Here is a 16,627-nt window from a genome sequence, read left to right as displayed (position 1 = left end):
GGTCATGTATGCTGTGTGAGGGTGTGGGCCATCGTACAACTGTCATTCAGCAAGCATGAAATGTGATTGTAGTTATTTGATTTAATCCCTAGGTTTTCCCCTCATGTGCTAACAGGGTGCTGACTGCATCTGTAGTGTGCCTCATTGTCCAGTCTGCCCTCACAAATGTGTGTGCGCACATAGACATGCTGTCTATTCCTCTGTCTCATCTACATGTCTATCTAGCATTTAGTGTGACGTGTTACAGGCAGGCCCCCCAGACTCCGCCTCCAGCAACGATTATGCAATAAACTGAAGTCTATATTTTTTGAACTTGCCCTCAGCCATCTTTTTTTTTGTGTTCTTTTGTGTGATTTGAGTAAGACATAGTGGTGGCCCTTAAAGTGGCATGTTTATGGTATCATATATATATATATATATATATATATATATATATATATATATATATGTGTGTGTGTGTGTGTGTGTGTGTGTGTGTGTGTGTGTGTTTGTCTGATAGGATTATTGGATCAAATCAAGACCAGTTAAATTTAACATGGTAAATTTTCCCTAGTTCAAATGACAAACCTAATATTCTAAGTGTTACATCTTGGTCATATTGTTGTATGAATGCACAAGTTACTGAAATGCTGAAATACTTGGCTGCCATATCATGTGCCCACGCTGTACACATTCCTTACTTCTCTTATTCGGAGACACGTTGGAAGTCTTGGTGGTGCGTCCTTGTTGCTATGAGCCATCATAAGCTTGCAATGCTTTTCAGTGCAGGTCGGGCACTCCACAGAAGTAAAAAGACTTTGACAATGAAGATTATTCTGACAGAGGCAGTGCATACCTCTGAATTGATCTTTTAGAGGAGGACTTCAATACATGAGGTCACTGACTTCAAATATCTCGGATCGTTTGTTGCTGACAGTAAGAAAGATGTTATGTCAAGGAAAGGACGAGCCTGCAATGCCTGTAATAAATGACATCATATATGGAAGTCTGACACGTCTGACAAGACAAAACTAGCATTCTTCAGAGCATGTGTTGAAAGTGTCCTACTTTATGGGTCGGCGACATGGACCATGAAAAAAGATCTGCAGGCGAGACTTGACGGAACATACACACGCCTCCTTATGAGAGTTAAGAACGTCTCCTGGCGGCAGCACTAAACCAATTCTGAAGTCTACGGTGATACGCCACCCATCTCAACCACGGCTACACAGAGCGAGAGCACGTTTTGCAGGACGTTGCTATAGAGCAAAAGACCAGGTTATACCCGACGTTATCTGTATGCGTCTCCCATGTCCTGACAGAGGAAGTCGACCTTTCCACGACATAGACTGTATTTCAAGAGACACTCAAATAAATGTTCAAGACCTACCAAATCAAATGGGAAACAGAGAATACTGGCGTGACATTGTGAACACATGCTTGACTGCTGTCGAAGGATGATGATGATTAATACATGACAACTTGTGTTGCCACTTCAAAGCAATTCTGATATTTCTTATTTTGACACCCAAAAAAACAAGATTTAATAAGAATGATCTTGGAGAATTAGAGGAGTTCTCAATGGCATGTATGTAAAAGTCAAAGGCGACGCCTCCCATTTCCATCTAAGTCTGAAACTCTCACTTCCTCCATCTTGTGTAGACATCTACTTTGAACTGCCGTTTGTGAGCACTCATTCTGCTGACAGGGCACTGCAGACACTGCTAAACCTCTGTGCTGAAGCACTGCACACATCTCCAGGTAAGACTGCTGCATCACTCCTACCTGCACGCCAGCTGTCTCCACTTGCGACATTGAAGCTGGAATCACTCCAGATGTGGTTTAATCAATAGTAGGTGGAAGGAACTCGTGGATTAAAATGTTGCATGACTGTTTATGTTGTACATTTGGATTGAGCCTCCCTCATATTTTAACGAGAGAGATGGAGAGCGACAGAGAGAAACAGAGTGAGATTATTTACATTCATTTAGGCCCATGATAAAATTAGGAGCCACTCTACAAAGGATTATTACATTAGACACAGGGTGGCCAGAAAAGTCTTGTGATGCTCATGCAGCAAAAGAAGTGTACGATTATCAGTCAGAGCTCAGGCGCGGCTTTGGATTTGAGGAAGTAAAAATCTTCAAATGGAGGTAAACTAACCTACTAATCCATATTCAGCTATTATGAGATCTGTGGCAGTGTGCACACCTCATGCGAGGTTCATTCATTTTTTTGTGAGCTTCACTTTATTTGGGCCCGAATTCCCTAAAGTTTCAAGGGATTCAGAGCTCGAATGCTGAGACACATTTTTCATGAATCACGGGTCAAGTCCAGCTTTGCTTAAGGTGCACTGTATTTATATTTGCATGACTGTTAAGTGATGTGCTTGCATATTGCATATAATGCGTATTTGTTAGGCAAGTCACTGAGCGGCAATAGATAAGCACGTGAGAAGGAAACAAAAAAATTGGGTAAAGGCTGTGGTTTTGCTGCTTGTGGTTTTGCTGCATAGAGTTTAACGGGTCCTTAAAGGCTCCTTATGTGCTTTGTTCCTTTGCCATTTTAGGAATCAAATAAAGTTGATGTCCAGTGCAAGTCTTTGGCAGTGTATTGGTGATATAGAGCACTTCTTCTGCTGCCATCTTTGGTTTTTTCAGTGTGTCTATATTCAAGTAATCTCAACCATGGGATGGAATATAGAGCAACAACTGCAGACAAACTGGAGGAAGTAGTTGTGAAAGCTTTCTCTTCCTCTTATTTCTTTTCTTGTTACATCTCTTTCCTACACCTTTGTTTCTGTCAGTTCCTTTCAGCATGGTGAAGCAGTCTTTTACCTAGAAAGATGTCAGTGAAACTGATGGAGATAAGACTTCCACTGACATTGTCCCATTTTATTTACACGTTTCTGTGTGCACTTGATATATCTTAATGGGTATTTTCAGACAAGTGATGTGTGTAATTGTACCTCAGCAGCATTTTTCTTTGCAATACTCTGACAATGCTGAGTTTGTTAGTAATGATGACATTAACATTCCTTTGAGCCTATGCTGTGGTCTCTTGTAGCACAGCAAGCGAGGATCTAGGGGGTTGGTCTGACTGGGTGGTCTCAAAGAAATGTACACTCAGATCATAGAGTCTGGGCACTTTTGGCCAAGGTGTCCATCAAATGTGCATCTGTATTAGTTATCTCAGTAACCCCCTGCTTCTTGTCCCCATCAACCAGTTTACCATGTCTAGGAAGGTTGTGAGGAGCAGTAAGTTCCGTCACGTCTTTGGCCAGGCAGTGAAAGCTGACCAGTGCTACGATGACATCCGCATCTCCCAGATGACGTGGGACAGCAACTTCTGCTCCGTTAACCCCAAGTTTGTGGCCATGATCGTGGACGCCAGCGGTGGAGGAGCTTTCATAGTGTTGCCGCTGAGCAAGGTGGGTCTTAGCAGAAGTCACAGAGAAGGCTTAGGCACGAAGTCATGCTGACACAAGAAGAAAGGATGGTAATGACCAAAAGTGATGAAAGAACTGTCATACTTATGATGCTCACACCCATGCAGGCCTTAGTAGGTAAAAGCGTAGATGAAAAAAAATCATTACAATCAATTTTTTTTCTCTCTAATATTTGCACATTTTTCTTTGCATTTTAGCTCTGTATATGCTTTTTTGAAAATGCGGGTCGTTAATTTTTGAGATGTGTTTTCAAGTTGATCAGACAGTGGCCTGACAAACACATTTGAATATTGCCAAGTGCGTGGCATTGCGAGTTTCAATGAATAAGGAAGTTTGGTGCAGACTTTGAGCGCCACACGTCACCCAGTCTGCTGCTGACAGATTTTAACCATATTAGGAGTGCTTCAGTAGAGAATCACTCAGGCCAGGATGTGGTTTGAACACGGTTGTTTTGCAGTCAGGAACTTTGAGTAATTTATGTGGATCAAATAAACTCTTAGTTGCACTTCATATGCCTGCAACGCCGGCACATTATGAACCATGTGGTCTAATTTGTGCTCTTTAGTTATAGCTCGTTTGTGAATGTACATTATTTCATTACAGCTTAATCATATGAGAAGCGACTCAAAGAAAAGACCTAACCCTGGGGGATAATATAATATTTTCCTTTTGCATGTGTATTATATACTATCTAGCTGTACTGTGTAGCCTTACCAGACCTACTACTTGGGGAAAACCACACAGGAGGTGCTGGAAACTTAGGATATTGTGGATAAAACTGCTATAAATGTACATTTACAGACAAGAGCCCACTTCTGTATATTCCCTACATGTTATCTTATCAGTGAATGCAGCATCGCTCAATCTATATCTGCATGTGAATAACTGCAACAACTATCTACATATTTCCTTGTATCTGTTCTTCCACAATGTCAAGAGATCACAATCACCTTCACTGGGAGCTTCAAATCTCCAGAGGTGGGACCAAGTCATTGTTTTCCAAGTCCCAAACTTTGAGTTTCAATCCTAAACAAGTCATCGTGCACTCTTCATCAAATTCAAAGGCATTTCAATATCTTAACAATAGTTAATATACTACATTTACGAAAATCATGGGTGTTTTTTAAAATTTCTATTTGTTATGGATTTATTCAACGTGGATCTGTATTTATGGAAACGAAGCGTTGATTGGCTGCACACTTTTTAAAAGCATTTGATCTTTTTTTGGGGGGGGGGGATTTTTCCCCCCTTTTTCTCCCCAATTGTACGTGGCCAATTACCTCACTCTTCTGAGCCATCCCGGTCGCTGCTCCACCTCCTCTGCTGATCCGGGGAGGGCTGCAGACTACCACATGTCTCCTCCGATATATGTGGAGTCACCAGCCGCTTCTTTTCACCTGACAGTGAGGGATTTCGCCAGGGGGACGTAGTGCGTGGGAGGATCACGCTATCCCCCCCCCTCAGTTCCCCCTCCCCCCGGAACAGATGCCCCAAACAACCAGAGGAGGCGCTAGTGCAGCGACCAGGAAACATGCCAACATCCGACTTCCCACTCGCAGACACGGCCAATTGTGTCTATAGGGACACCCGACCAAGACAGAGGTAACATAGGGATTCGAACCGCCGACCCCTGTGTTGGTAGGCAACAGAATGGACTGCTACACTACCCGGATGCCCTAAAGGCATTTTATGTTTCGGCTTGGAGAAGGTATCACGTGTCTTTCAGGTCAAAAGGCTCAAGTCCAAGTCAAGTCAAGTCAATTTTATTTGTATAGCCCAATATCACACATTTGCCTCGAGGCATTGGTGTTAAAGTCAAGTTACAATACTTTTTCAGTTTTGTCAAGTCAAGTCTATAGTCATCAAATGTCTGACTAGAGTCCGATTCGAGTCCAAGTCATGTGACTCGAGTCCACACCTCTGCAAATCACTCAGTGAGGATGCTGTATGGTTATACTATATTAGTTTGGCAACTGTATTGCCTCAATACACTCAGTAATTTTTGTTGTTGTTCATATTGTTCTTATTCTTCTTTGTTTGCCTTATATTCTACTAATCTGCTGTTGAGGCTGGTTTCCCATTGTAGATCAATCAATCAATCAATCAATCAATCAATCAAGTTTCCTCGGCTCTGAAACGGGACTCTGTTCTGGGATGAGCTGTGATACTGACAGGCTTTTCTTACTGAATACTCAGGGCCCAAAGATTTGATCAAGATTCGCTGTTTTTCCTCAACAAATTAAAGAAACTTCGGTGTCTGGTGATTTCTGTGCCGGGAAATATTACAAATGTGCTATCTTAGTTGTTTGTTGTGTGAGTTCAGTTCTTCCAAGGGCTGACAGATACAACACGATAAGAACATGTATGTGAAAGCGTAGCTGCAGCCTGTAATGCGTTGGCCCCCTTTCACACGGTAAGTATGAGGGCAGACAGGAGCGGGTGGCCGGGGGGCAGGGAGGGCTGCCAGACTGGGCAGAGGGAGTTGGCCGTCCTGGTCGCACAGCGGATTCTTCATCACTCTAACCCGCTTAACAGACATTAGGAGTAATTGGAAGCACAGCCATGTCATTTAGATCAGCTGACTATCCAATTTCTTCCTCTTTCTTACAGTTGACGCTTGTGCTTCCTACTTTCTAAAATCAGAGTTGTGATTTATTGTCGAATTTATTGGTGATTGTAACTTAATTCATCCCCCATGAGAGAAATTCTCTTTTTATCCCTTTGGTTTGGGTCCCGGGCCAGCCAGGTAGTGTTGTGAACCTGGAGCAGATTGGGGTCAAGTTTAATAGATACAGCCACCTGTGCAAGGGAAGCCAGGCCCTCTGGTTGGGAACGACCTAACCTTCTGTTAGACAATGCCCCCCATCACCGTCTTATGGGCCAGCTTTTTGTTCATCCATACTGACTTGATATATAATAGCTGTGTTCACGCTTATCTTTTATTTTTCTCTGTGTAGACAGGACGCATTGACATGTCCTACCCGACTGTATGTGGCCACACAGGACCCGTGCTGGACATTGAGTTTTGTCCTCACAATGATAACATCATTGCCAGTGGTTCTGAGGACTGTAGCGTCATGGTAAGGCATTAGTATTAGTTTTAATATTATTGTATTACATTATTTTACTAGTAATATTCACTAATTAATTAATTTATTATAATATTACTTTATAATATAACTTACATTATATTTATTTATTATTCGATATAATTATATTTAGAATTATTTTATTATACATACACTACCGTTCAAAAGTTTGGGATCACCCAAACAATTTCGTGTTTTCCATGAAAAGTCACACTTATTCACCACCATATGTTGTGAAATGAATAGAAAATAGAGTCAAGACATTGACAAGGTTAGAAATAATGATTTGTATTTGAAATAAGATTTTTTTACATCAAACTTTGCTTTCGTCAAAGAATCCTCCATTTGCAGCAATTACAGCATTGCAGACCTTTGGCATTCTAGCTGTTAATTTGTTGAGGTAATCTGGAGAAATTGCACCCCACGCTTCCAGAAGCAGCTCCCACAAGTTGGATTGGTTGGATGGGCACTTCTTTGAGCAGATTGAGTTTCTGGAGCATCACATTTGTGGGGTCAATTAAACGCTCAAAATGGCCAGAAAAAGAGAACTTTCATCTGAAACTCGACAGTCTATTCTTGTTCTTAGAAATGAAGGCTATTCCATGCGAGAAATTGCTAAGAAATTGAAGATTTCCTACACCGGTGTGTACTACTCCCTTCAGAGGACAGCACAAACAGGCTCTAACAGGTACTATTTAATGAAGATGCCAGTTGGGGACCTGTGAGGCGTCTGTTTCTCAAACTAGAGACTCTAATGTACTTATCTTCTTGATCAGTTGTGCAACGCGGCCTCCCACTTCTTTTTCTACTCTGGTTAGAGCCTGTTTGTGCTGTCCTCTGAAGGGAGTAGTACACACCGGTGTAGGAAATCTTCAATTTCTTAGCAATTTCTCGCATGGAATAGCCTTCATTTCTAAGAACAAGAATAGACTGTCGAGTTTCAGATGAAAGTTCTCTTTTTCTGGCCATTTTGAGCGTTTAATTGACCCCACAAATGTGATGCTCCAGAAACTCAATCTGCTCAAAGAAGTGCCCATCCAACCAATCCAACTTGTGGGAGCTGCTTCTGGAAGCGTGGGGTGCAATTTCTCCAGATTACCTCAACAAATTAACAGCTAGAATGCCAAAGGTCTGCAATGCTGTAATTGCTGCAAATGGAGGATTCTTTGACGAAAGCAAAGTTTGATGTAAAAAAAATCTTATTTCAAATACAAATCATTATTTCTAACCTTGTCAATGTCTTGACTCTATTTTCTATTCATTTCACAACATATGGTGGTGAATAAGTGTGACTTTTCATGGAAAACACAAAATTGTTTGGGTGATCCCAAACTTTTGAACGGTAGTGTATGAATTAATGTTTATTAATACTATTATAATGTTATTATATTACTAATACAATAGTTAGTATTGCACTGCAATGGTTCTATGGGTTGGATGTTACCGGGTCTTCTGATATGATCTCTCAGTCACTCTTACTTGCATATATGACTGTATTTCACTCACTGCTGTGTGAAGTGTAAATTAATGGTCCAAATACTATCCCTGATGTTTGCTAGATCTGGGAAATCCCAGACGGTGGCCTAATTACATCCTTGACAGAGCCGGTTGTCAAACTGGACGGCCACTCCAAACGTGTGGGCATTCTGAGCTGGCACCCCACCGCCCACAACGTGCTGATGAGTGCAGGTATCCGAAGGTCACGCGCTGGCAGATAATGCAACTTTGGGATTCTCGTTGGGTTTTCAATGTTCAAACGGCATTCTTACCCCTCTCCGCTCTTCTCTCACCGCTGCCCCCCGCAGGCTGTGATAATGTGGTGATTCTGTGGAATGTGGTCAAGGGCGAGGCGGTGGTACGGATCGACAGCGTGCACACTGACCTTATCTACAGCGCCTGCTGGAACAGGGACGGCTCCAGGATCCTGACTTCCTGCAAGGACAAGACCCTGCGTGTGCTGGACCCACGCAAGGGCACCGTCATCATTGTGGGTTCTATTACCTTTCAGCAACACCCGCCCCCCCCTCCAAGTTTAAAAAACAAATCTTCATTTGAATGTGCTGCACGGTAAACGTATACGTGTCATTGTTCTTTCACCTACACTTCCAGCGCTCACTGTTTTGATTTTTTTGCCCACCTGGACAGGAGAAGGAGAAGCCACACGAGGGGTCCCGGCCTGTGAGGGCTGTGTTTGTGTCTGATGGGAAGATCCTCAGCACGGGCTTCAGTCGCATGAGTGAGAGGCAGGTGGCGCTGTGGGATTCAGTGAGTCTCCGAGTTCTTTGCTTTTAAGTTCATAGTGACCTCGTTGACTCTTAGCGTATCATGAGTTGTCCGGCAGGAAACTTATGAACTGCAACTTTTGTGTAACATTTTGTTCTGTCTTGAGAGGCGGACTTGTTAGAGGTGAATTGATCAGACAGACATTTAACTCAGTGTAACTTGTATCAATTGACACCGTTAACAGAACAACTTTGGAGAGCCCCTCACCCTGCAGGAGCTGGACACCAGCAGCGGTGTTCTGCTGCCGTTTTTTGATCCAGATACCGGCATCGTCTACCTCTGTGGCAAGGTCAGCGTTTGACAATAAACAGTCTTTCTCCGTCTCCTTATGTTCCTCTCAGACACACACCAGGGCCCACGTGCTCATAAACAACATCTGTGCACACGATCTGCTTATGTATTACTTCTGTGTCCTTAGGGGGACAGCAGTATCCGTTACTTTGAGGTGACAGACGAGGCTCCCTATGTGCACTACCTGTCAATGTACAGCAGCAAGGACAGCCAGAAAGGCATGGGATACATGCCCAAGAGGGGCTTGGAGGTCAACAAATGTGAAATTGCGAGGTAACACTATTTCTGAAAGTTTTTCTTTCTCTCTATATATACTCAGTCATGTAATCTGATCTACTATTACTACTACTACTACTACTTTTGGCTGCTCCCGTTAGGGGTCACCAAAGCAGATCATCCGTTTCCATCTCTTCCTGTCCTCTGCATCTTCCTCTGTCACACCAGCCACCTGCATGTCCTCCCTCACCACATCCATCAACCTCCTCTTTGGCCTTCAATCAGTCAATCAGTCAATCAAGTTGCATTTTATATAGCGCATTCTTTAGCTGCAACAGCCGCTCAAAGCACCATCCATCCATCCATCCATCCATCCATCCATCCATCCATCCATCCATCCATCCATCCATCCATCCATCCATCCATCCATCCATCCATTATCTGAACAGCTTATCCTGCTCTCAGGGTCACGGGGATGCTGAAAGCTATTCCAGCAGGACAGGCCGCCAGGCCATCACAGGGCCAACACACACACACACACACACACACACACACACACACACACACACACACACACACACACACACACACACACACACACACACACACACACACACACACACACACACACACACACCGATGGCATCTTTTCCTCTTCCCTGGCAGCTCCATATTCAGCATCCTTCTCACAATATACCCAGCATCTCTCCTCCACACATGTCCAAACCATCTCAATCTTGCCTCTCTTGCTTTGTCTCCAAACTGTCAAATCTTAGCTGTCCCTCTAATATCGTCGTTCCTAATCCTGTCCTTCTTTGTCACTCCCAATGAGCATCTTAACATCTTCAACTCTGCCACCTCCAGCTCCACCTCCTGTCTTTTCATCAGTGCCACGGTCTCCAAACCATACAACATAGCTGGTCTCACAACCATCTTGTAAACCTTCCCTTTAACTTTTGCCGGTACCCTTCTGTCGCAAATCACTCCTGCCACTCTTCTCCACTCACTCCCCCCTGCCTGCACTCTCTTCTTCACCTCCCTGCACTCCCCGTTACTTTGGACAGTTGACCCCAAGTATTTAAACTCATACGCCTTCGTCACCTCCACTCCTTGCATCCTCACCATTCCACTGTCCTCCCTCTCATTCACACATTTTTACTGTTAGAGTATTCTGAGATACTCTAACAATAAAAATGTTGACTTAAACAGGATACATTTTTCCTATTCTGTTACTTTTTCCTATTCTGCAACATTTACTTATTTGGAAATATGAAGGAAAAAACCTGTCTTTTAACTTCCAGGTTCTACAAGCTCCTCGAGAGAAAATGTGAGCCTGTTGTCATGACAGTGCCCCGCAAGGTAATGATATCCTCTGAATTTGCATTTAATTAATTATAAATAAAAAAGTGGTTTCGATCGGGGTTAATTTAATTAACGCTAATGTCTGTTAATGTCTGACTCTCATTCAGATGTGTTTGTTCAGTCTGATCTGTTCCAGGATGACCTGTACCCAGATACCATTGGTCCAGAGCCATCGGTGGAAGCTGATGAGTGGTTCAGTGGTAAAGATGGCCAGCCTATTTTGATCTCATTGAAAGATGGGTTTGTGGCAACAACTAAGGCCAAGGAGTTCAAGGTTCACAAAAGTCTCCTGAAGACCACAGGCGTTGCTGTGGGAAATCAGCTGGAGAGCAGTGGGGTGAGCAAATCCCAGCAAAATCCCAGCCTTGCTACTGCTCTGATTCAAGTACTGCACATGAAACCTCTTTACCTAACTATGGATGTCTGCTTCTCTCTCTCGCTCTCTCTCCCCTCCATCTTTCTCTCTTCCCCCTCTTTCTGTCTTCTGTCTTCTCCCTCTCTTCTCTTCTTTCCTTGCTCTTCTCCCTTTTTCTCTCTGCCTTCTCCCTCGCTCTTCTCTCTCGCCTCCTTTTTTCTTCTCTCTTCTCCCTCTTTCTTCTCTCTTCTCTCTCTCCCCTCCACTCCTCTCTCTCTCTCTCTCTCTCTCTCTCTCTCTCTCTCTCTCTCTCTCTCTCTCTCTCTCTCTCTCTCTCTCTCTCTCTCTGTCTCTGTCTCTCTCTCTCTCACTTTCTCTCTGCCCCCCCCCATCCTTCTCTGTCTCTCTCCCTGTGTCTCTCAGGAGCTCCAGTCCTTGAGGAGTGAGGTGAAGCAGCTGAAGGAGGCTGTGGAGCAGCTGACCCAGCGTGTGAGCGAGCTGGAGAGTCACCATTAGACTAATTGTCTCTGGCCAGAGACGGTTTCATACTAGCTTAGGTTTCTTCAGTTAAGGTGACACAAACTGTGGGTTGGAGCCGAGGAAGAGAGCTGTAACTCCAGGTTTTACATTGTGAAAGAAACAAAGGGAGAGATGAAGACAAGACATTTTTATGAAACTTTATGTGCCAGATATTACTTTTTACTAGAAGATTGAAATTGTTTATTTGGTAGGTGTAATCGTTTGAAAAAATACAGACCAACTTGTTTTAATATATGCTTTTATAAAGTCTGGAATAAATTCACCATTATTTTCAAGATACATGTATTTGTGAGACTTTTTTTTTTTGGTTTGGCATTCAAAGAAAACTCATAAGGTACACAATCACAAACAGTTTTTTAGCTAAGTTTTACAATTTATCAAAATACACCGTATAAACTAAACTACGACCAATATCAGCTGAAATGATGTGCTCTGAAATGAGATGTTGACCTATGAGGACATTTTATAATACATAAATGGGATTTTTCTTGACGAAGGAGATTCTCCACAGTCCTGTGAGTCCTGAGTCCAACTGTGATGCTTCTACTGAAAGATGGAGGAGATGGAGATGACGCGTGATACAAACTGAGTCTTTGATAAAAACCAGTGGATTTCTCAAGATCTCATTTGACTCCTGCACCTTGAACTGTTATAGACCACACTATCATTTCTTACCTATACACAGTAAATTAACCTTGAGCTGAATAGTATGAAATCCCAAATGAGCCCGTCCCACCTCTCATTCACTCACATGTGCTTTCATAGAGCAGTAAAGCTACCAACACCTTCAGCAGTGGAAACTGAGAACTTATTACAATACCCATATGATTTACACAACCTGAGCCTGTTATTGTCTGTATTTAGTATTTACAGTGACCTTCTCTCCCGTCTTTCATGCATGTCTGTGAATTTTCTCATTCATCCAGGTCATGGTTATCCAAAGGAGTTGACTCAAGTGCAACTGGACTTGGTATACTCTTTCATGCACTTTCACTTCCCCTACTTTATCACTCCCCACACCATCTTTCACCATCTGATCTCCTTCTCCTTACCTATTCCATTTGCTCAAACACCAGTCCCTCCACATTAACACTACACATAGTTTTTGTTGGGGGCGGAGGCGCTGTTGCTGTAGTACTTGGCAGTTCCCCCTGAGCTGCCGGACTTGGGCCTGCTGAAGCAGCAGAGAAGGCCTCCAGCCAGAAGAAGCAGTACCCCGGCAGCCCAGCCCACAAAGATACAGGCTCCCAGCTCTCTCTTCTGAGTTGCTGGCACCAGTGGGTTGTTGAATTCACGGATGATGTTGTGGGCAGACCAGCTTACGGGGATTATGACCAGGAGGCCGGCCACCAGCAGGCCAACCCCGGCCACCAGGCTGATCTTCGGCTTGGCATCCTCGTTCTCCACGCAAGTGGTGAAATCAGCACCACAGAAGAGGATGAGGAGGCTGAGACTGCTAAGCAGGCAGCTGATGATGATCATGGCACGGGCCGCCTGCAGGTCCGACGACAGGATCAGCAGGGAGTCGTAGCTCTTACACTGCTGCTGGCCAGTGCTCTGTACCACACAGTTCATCCACAAGCCTTCCTGACTGCTCTACTCACACACACACACACACACACAGTGAGAGATAAAGAAAAGTTTATGCAACGTGAAAAAAAGCTAATATCCCTCTGAATTGTACCAGAAATAGCAAACCTCTCAATATTTCTCTTTTACAATTCTTAATTTATGTTATTTAAAACCAAACTATGCAAATTTAAGTTTTATGAAACTTTGAAGATTTGTCCTAACACACATTACTGGTACAACGTCGGGAAGTGACCAGTTACAAGCTTCCTTACCTGTGCAGTAACGATGTTGGACCCTGCGAATGCGGACACCTTCCATCTCGGAACGGCACAACATACAATGGCACCAACGAGGCCGAAGACCCCGAGGGCCACACACACTATCTGCACCCCAGACGATCCCATTCTGAGGAAAAACAGAGAGGGAAAACTGGATTAGTGACAGAGGCATCGTTTCTTTATTTCCAATGTTTTTCTGCTCGTCTTCAAACCCTTTTGAGTCATTTTGAGAGCCTTCCCCTGCTGTTGCCTACATAGATTTTACTCCTCGTTGGACAAGTGATTCATTTACAAAATAACCCCCAGTTATTCTTTCTCTTACATATCCCAATCCAGAGCAGTTATTTTTTTCTTCTTTTTTTGGGGGGGATTTTTTCCCCCTTTTTCTCCCCAGCTGTATCTGGCCAGTTACCCCACTCCTCCGAGCCATCCCGGTCGCTGCTCCATCCCCTCTGCTGATCCGGGGGGGGGGGGGGCTGCAGACTACCACATGTCTTCTCTGATACATGTGGAGTCACCAGCCGCTTCTTTTCACCTGACAGTGAGGAGTACCACCAGGGGGACGTAGTGCATGGGAGGGTCACGCTATTACCCCCAGTCCCCCTCCCCCCGCCCGAACAGGCGGCCGACCAGAGGAGGCACTAGTACACATACCCACATCTGGCTTCCCACCCGCAGACATGGCCAATTGTGTCTGTAGGGACCCCCAGCCAAGCTAGAGGTAACATGGGGATTCAAACGGAAATGCAGAGTAGTTCTGTTGGGACAAACACACAAATGTTGTTGAGTATTTGATTTGGTGGTGACTTTGTGCTTGAGTATTTGTGTCCTCTTAATTCTGGTTTCAATTAACAGCATTCTTGTTTGTGTACAGATGTTTTCTTTGTTCCACTGCTGGCAGAAGGACAGGGCTCTTCCTGTATTTCAAAGAAATCCAAGGCGAGAGAACGGTCCACACATAGTTTGCTCTGGTATTAGTGTTGCACACAAACACCAGGCCCTCACTCCCTCACTTAGCAGGTGTGTACAGGCTAGCGTAGCATCGCGCCACATTTAAACAGAATAATTATAAGAAGTACTGCTGCAGGCCTGACTTCAAGCCCTGACAGGCCCGGCCATCTGCTGGTAGTACCATATGGGAGGCCACTCCCAGGTACAGACCCTCAACATCTCCTTATTCAAACTGGCATTTATATTTATCTATCAACAAATAAGTGCAGATAATTCCCTGTTGGCTGGCGTTGTGGGTACTCTCAGATGATCTCCTTACATGGATTATTGCAATTATGTTCTCTTGAGTAACTGAGACCCCACCCTGATTTGATCTTATCGTATTTTGAAACACTAGCATACTGTGAGTTACACGATGCAGCTTCCCCCCCCCCCATTTTATTTCAATGCTTATGGAGCACCATCAGTCCTACATTAACTCCTTTTGAGTACCTCTTTTGATACCAAACTTGAAAAGAACAAGAAGAAGAAGCAGGAAGGTGTTTCAAGTGAGGGACAGTATAACCTTCAAAACAAGGGAAGCAAAAAAGGCAAAAGAAGAGCTTCAGAAATCAAATCACATACATGCTACAAAACTATTCATACCAGCCAAGGAGTATTCATCTTTCAGTTACTTTTTAGAAGTGTCAAAATATATTTACTGAATTCCCCATTAATCCCCTTATATTGTACTACTACAAACTCAGAACAATCCTTCTTCCATTCTGTCAGACTGTGACCTGGGTGTGCCTAACGTAGTCCTGATGGAAAAGTAGATGAACACTTTGCAAACCTTTTGTGCTGGCTGCGTCTTGTCTTGGTTGGACGGCTGAACCTCTGCTCAGGCTGTTTTCCTCCTCTCACGACTCCTCTGCTAAGGTTGGTAGGTTGTTGTTTGTGGATGGGAAAATGAATGTGTTGTGAAGAGGAAGAGGAGGAGGAGGAGGAGTGTGGTGGGTTTTGTAGAGGAATGTGAGGTGGAGGGAGGAGCGGGACATGAACAGGAGATGGAGATTGAGGGGAGGTTGTACCTCAGGACCTGACAGGACTTGTCCTCGGCGTACCATTCCCTCTCTTTTCCCACCTCTGAGCCCACTCTGCCGTGCATGTGTAGAAAGGTGTTCATAGGGATCAGTTTAACAGAGATAAAACATATACTTTTGTATCACAGGCACATCCACTGTATTAGGGTGGAAGTCAATATGCATTTTAAACCCGCAAAAACACAGATACTGATGTTGTGACAACAACAATGAAGATGAGTAAACTCCATCTTGTAGTATCTGTATTTGTCAAGAGGGAGGAAAAAAAAACAAAAACATGTGAGTCATTTGGAATTCAGTCCTACCTTCTATGCTCCCTCCTTCCCTTGCACCACTCAAACTCCCATCGTCAACCACCCCAGCGGTGCCCCGCCCTCTGTCGAAACTTAGAGGGACATATGCACAGAGGCTAATTTTGGGGGAGGAATACCGTGGGTGGAAGATTTGTGTAATGGCAGTCGGTGTCTCGTGGATTCGTGGCTCATGGGTAAGAAAGAAAAAGAGCGCGAGGATGAGCGTTACAAAACCGATACTTTGTAACTCTCTGAGCCACACAGGCATGTGAAGAAACAAAGACAGATACTAGAGACACAGACAGACACACGTAATATATAAACCCAGATGCTAGTGATATATAAATCCAGATGCTAGTGATATATAAATCCAGATGCTAGTAATATATAAATCCAGATGCTAGTTTTGGCTAGGGCTTGTTTAGGCCTGTTGTAAGAGGGTACAAGAATCATGAAGATGTGTAGAGAATATGTGGAGATGTTTCTTTTCATATTCATAACTATTTCCCATATGAAATGCTTTTGCCTAGAGCACTAAGATGAACACACACACACACACACACACACACACACACACACACACACACACACACACACACACACACACACACACTCACACACACTGTTACGGCCACGGATGTGTCCGTGTCTGTGTAGTTGTTTTGTGTTCCCTTCTGTATCTAACCGTCACTCTCATTCTACTTTCAGGTATCCGCCAAGTGCTCTTCATCACCTAATCAACCAGTCAACCAATTTCTTAAACCCCCACATGCGTCCAGTTCCCTGGAGGACAACTAGCTTAGTTTGTGTGTGATCGTAGTTTGTGTGTGATTGTAGTTAGTGTTCTGTTGCTACCTTGTGTTGATGTCTTTGTCTCTGTAGCTACTT

At 43.9% G+C, this 16,627-nt stretch overlaps 2 protein-coding genes across 2 annotated transcripts; one reads left to right on the top strand and one right to left on the bottom strand.

Moving 5' to 3' along the window:
- The first annotated feature begins 1,681 nt into the window (after positions 1-1,681).
- coro1a (coronin, actin binding protein, 1A) lies at positions 1,682-12,565 on the top strand. Its single transcript, XM_056287189.1, has 11 exons — positions 1,682-1,740; positions 3,206-3,409; positions 6,385-6,507; positions 8,076-8,205; positions 8,322-8,503; positions 8,662-8,781; positions 8,984-9,088; positions 9,218-9,363; positions 10,608-10,665; positions 10,790-11,005; positions 11,447-12,565. The coding sequence occupies exons 2-11, from the start codon at positions 3,212-3,214 to the stop codon at positions 11,537-11,539; spliced, it is 1,371 nt and encodes a 456-aa protein (XP_056143164.1). The 5' UTR covers positions 1,682-1,740; positions 3,206-3,211; the 3' UTR covers positions 11,540-12,565.
- On the bottom strand, positions 11,989-15,315 carry cldni (claudin i). Its single transcript, XM_056287190.1, has 4 exons — positions 15,197-15,315; positions 13,408-13,540; positions 12,616-13,159; positions 11,989-12,109 (listed from the first exon to the last, which is right to left on the bottom strand). Exons 2-3 carry the CDS (start codon positions 13,537-13,539, stop codon positions 12,656-12,658), a joined length of 636 nt encoding a protein of 211 aa, XP_056143165.1. The 5' UTR covers position 13,540; positions 15,197-15,315; the 3' UTR covers positions 11,989-12,109; positions 12,616-12,655.
- Positions 15,316-16,627: the final 1,312 nt, after the last annotated feature.

The sequence above is a fragment of the Lampris incognitus genome, chromosome 10, assembly GCF_029633865.1.
Source record: "Lampris incognitus isolate fLamInc1 chromosome 10, fLamInc1.hap2, whole genome shotgun sequence".
Classification (NCBI taxonomy): domain Eukaryota; kingdom Metazoa; phylum Chordata; class Actinopteri; order Lampriformes; family Lampridae; genus Lampris; species Lampris incognitus.
The sequence above is the reverse complement of the archived record's forward strand: the minus strand, read 5'-3'. Positions and strand labels throughout refer to the sequence as shown.

Excerpts from the sequence above, each read along its gene's own strand:
- coro1a (XM_056287189.1), top strand. The coding sequence starts at position 3,212 with ATGTCTAGGAAGGTTGTGAGGAGCAGTAAGTTCCGTCACGTCTTTGGC. Across the intron at positions 3,410-6,384 it reads TAGTGTTGCCGCTGAGCAAG|ACAGGACGCATTGACATGTC; the intron begins GTGGGTCTTAGC and ends TTCTCTGTGTAG. Across the intron at positions 9,364-10,607 it reads AACAAATGTGAAATTGCGAG|GTTCTACAAGCTCCTCGAGA; the intron begins GTAACACTATTT and ends TTTAACTTCCAG.
- cldni (XM_056287190.1), bottom strand. The coding sequence starts at position 13,539 with ATGGGATCGTCTGGGGTGCAGATAGTGTGTGTGGCCCTCGGGGTCTTC. Across the intron at positions 13,160-13,407 it reads CCAACATCGTTACTGCACAG|AGCAGTCAGGAAGGCTTGTG; the intron begins GTAAGGAAGCTT and ends GTGTGTGAGTAG.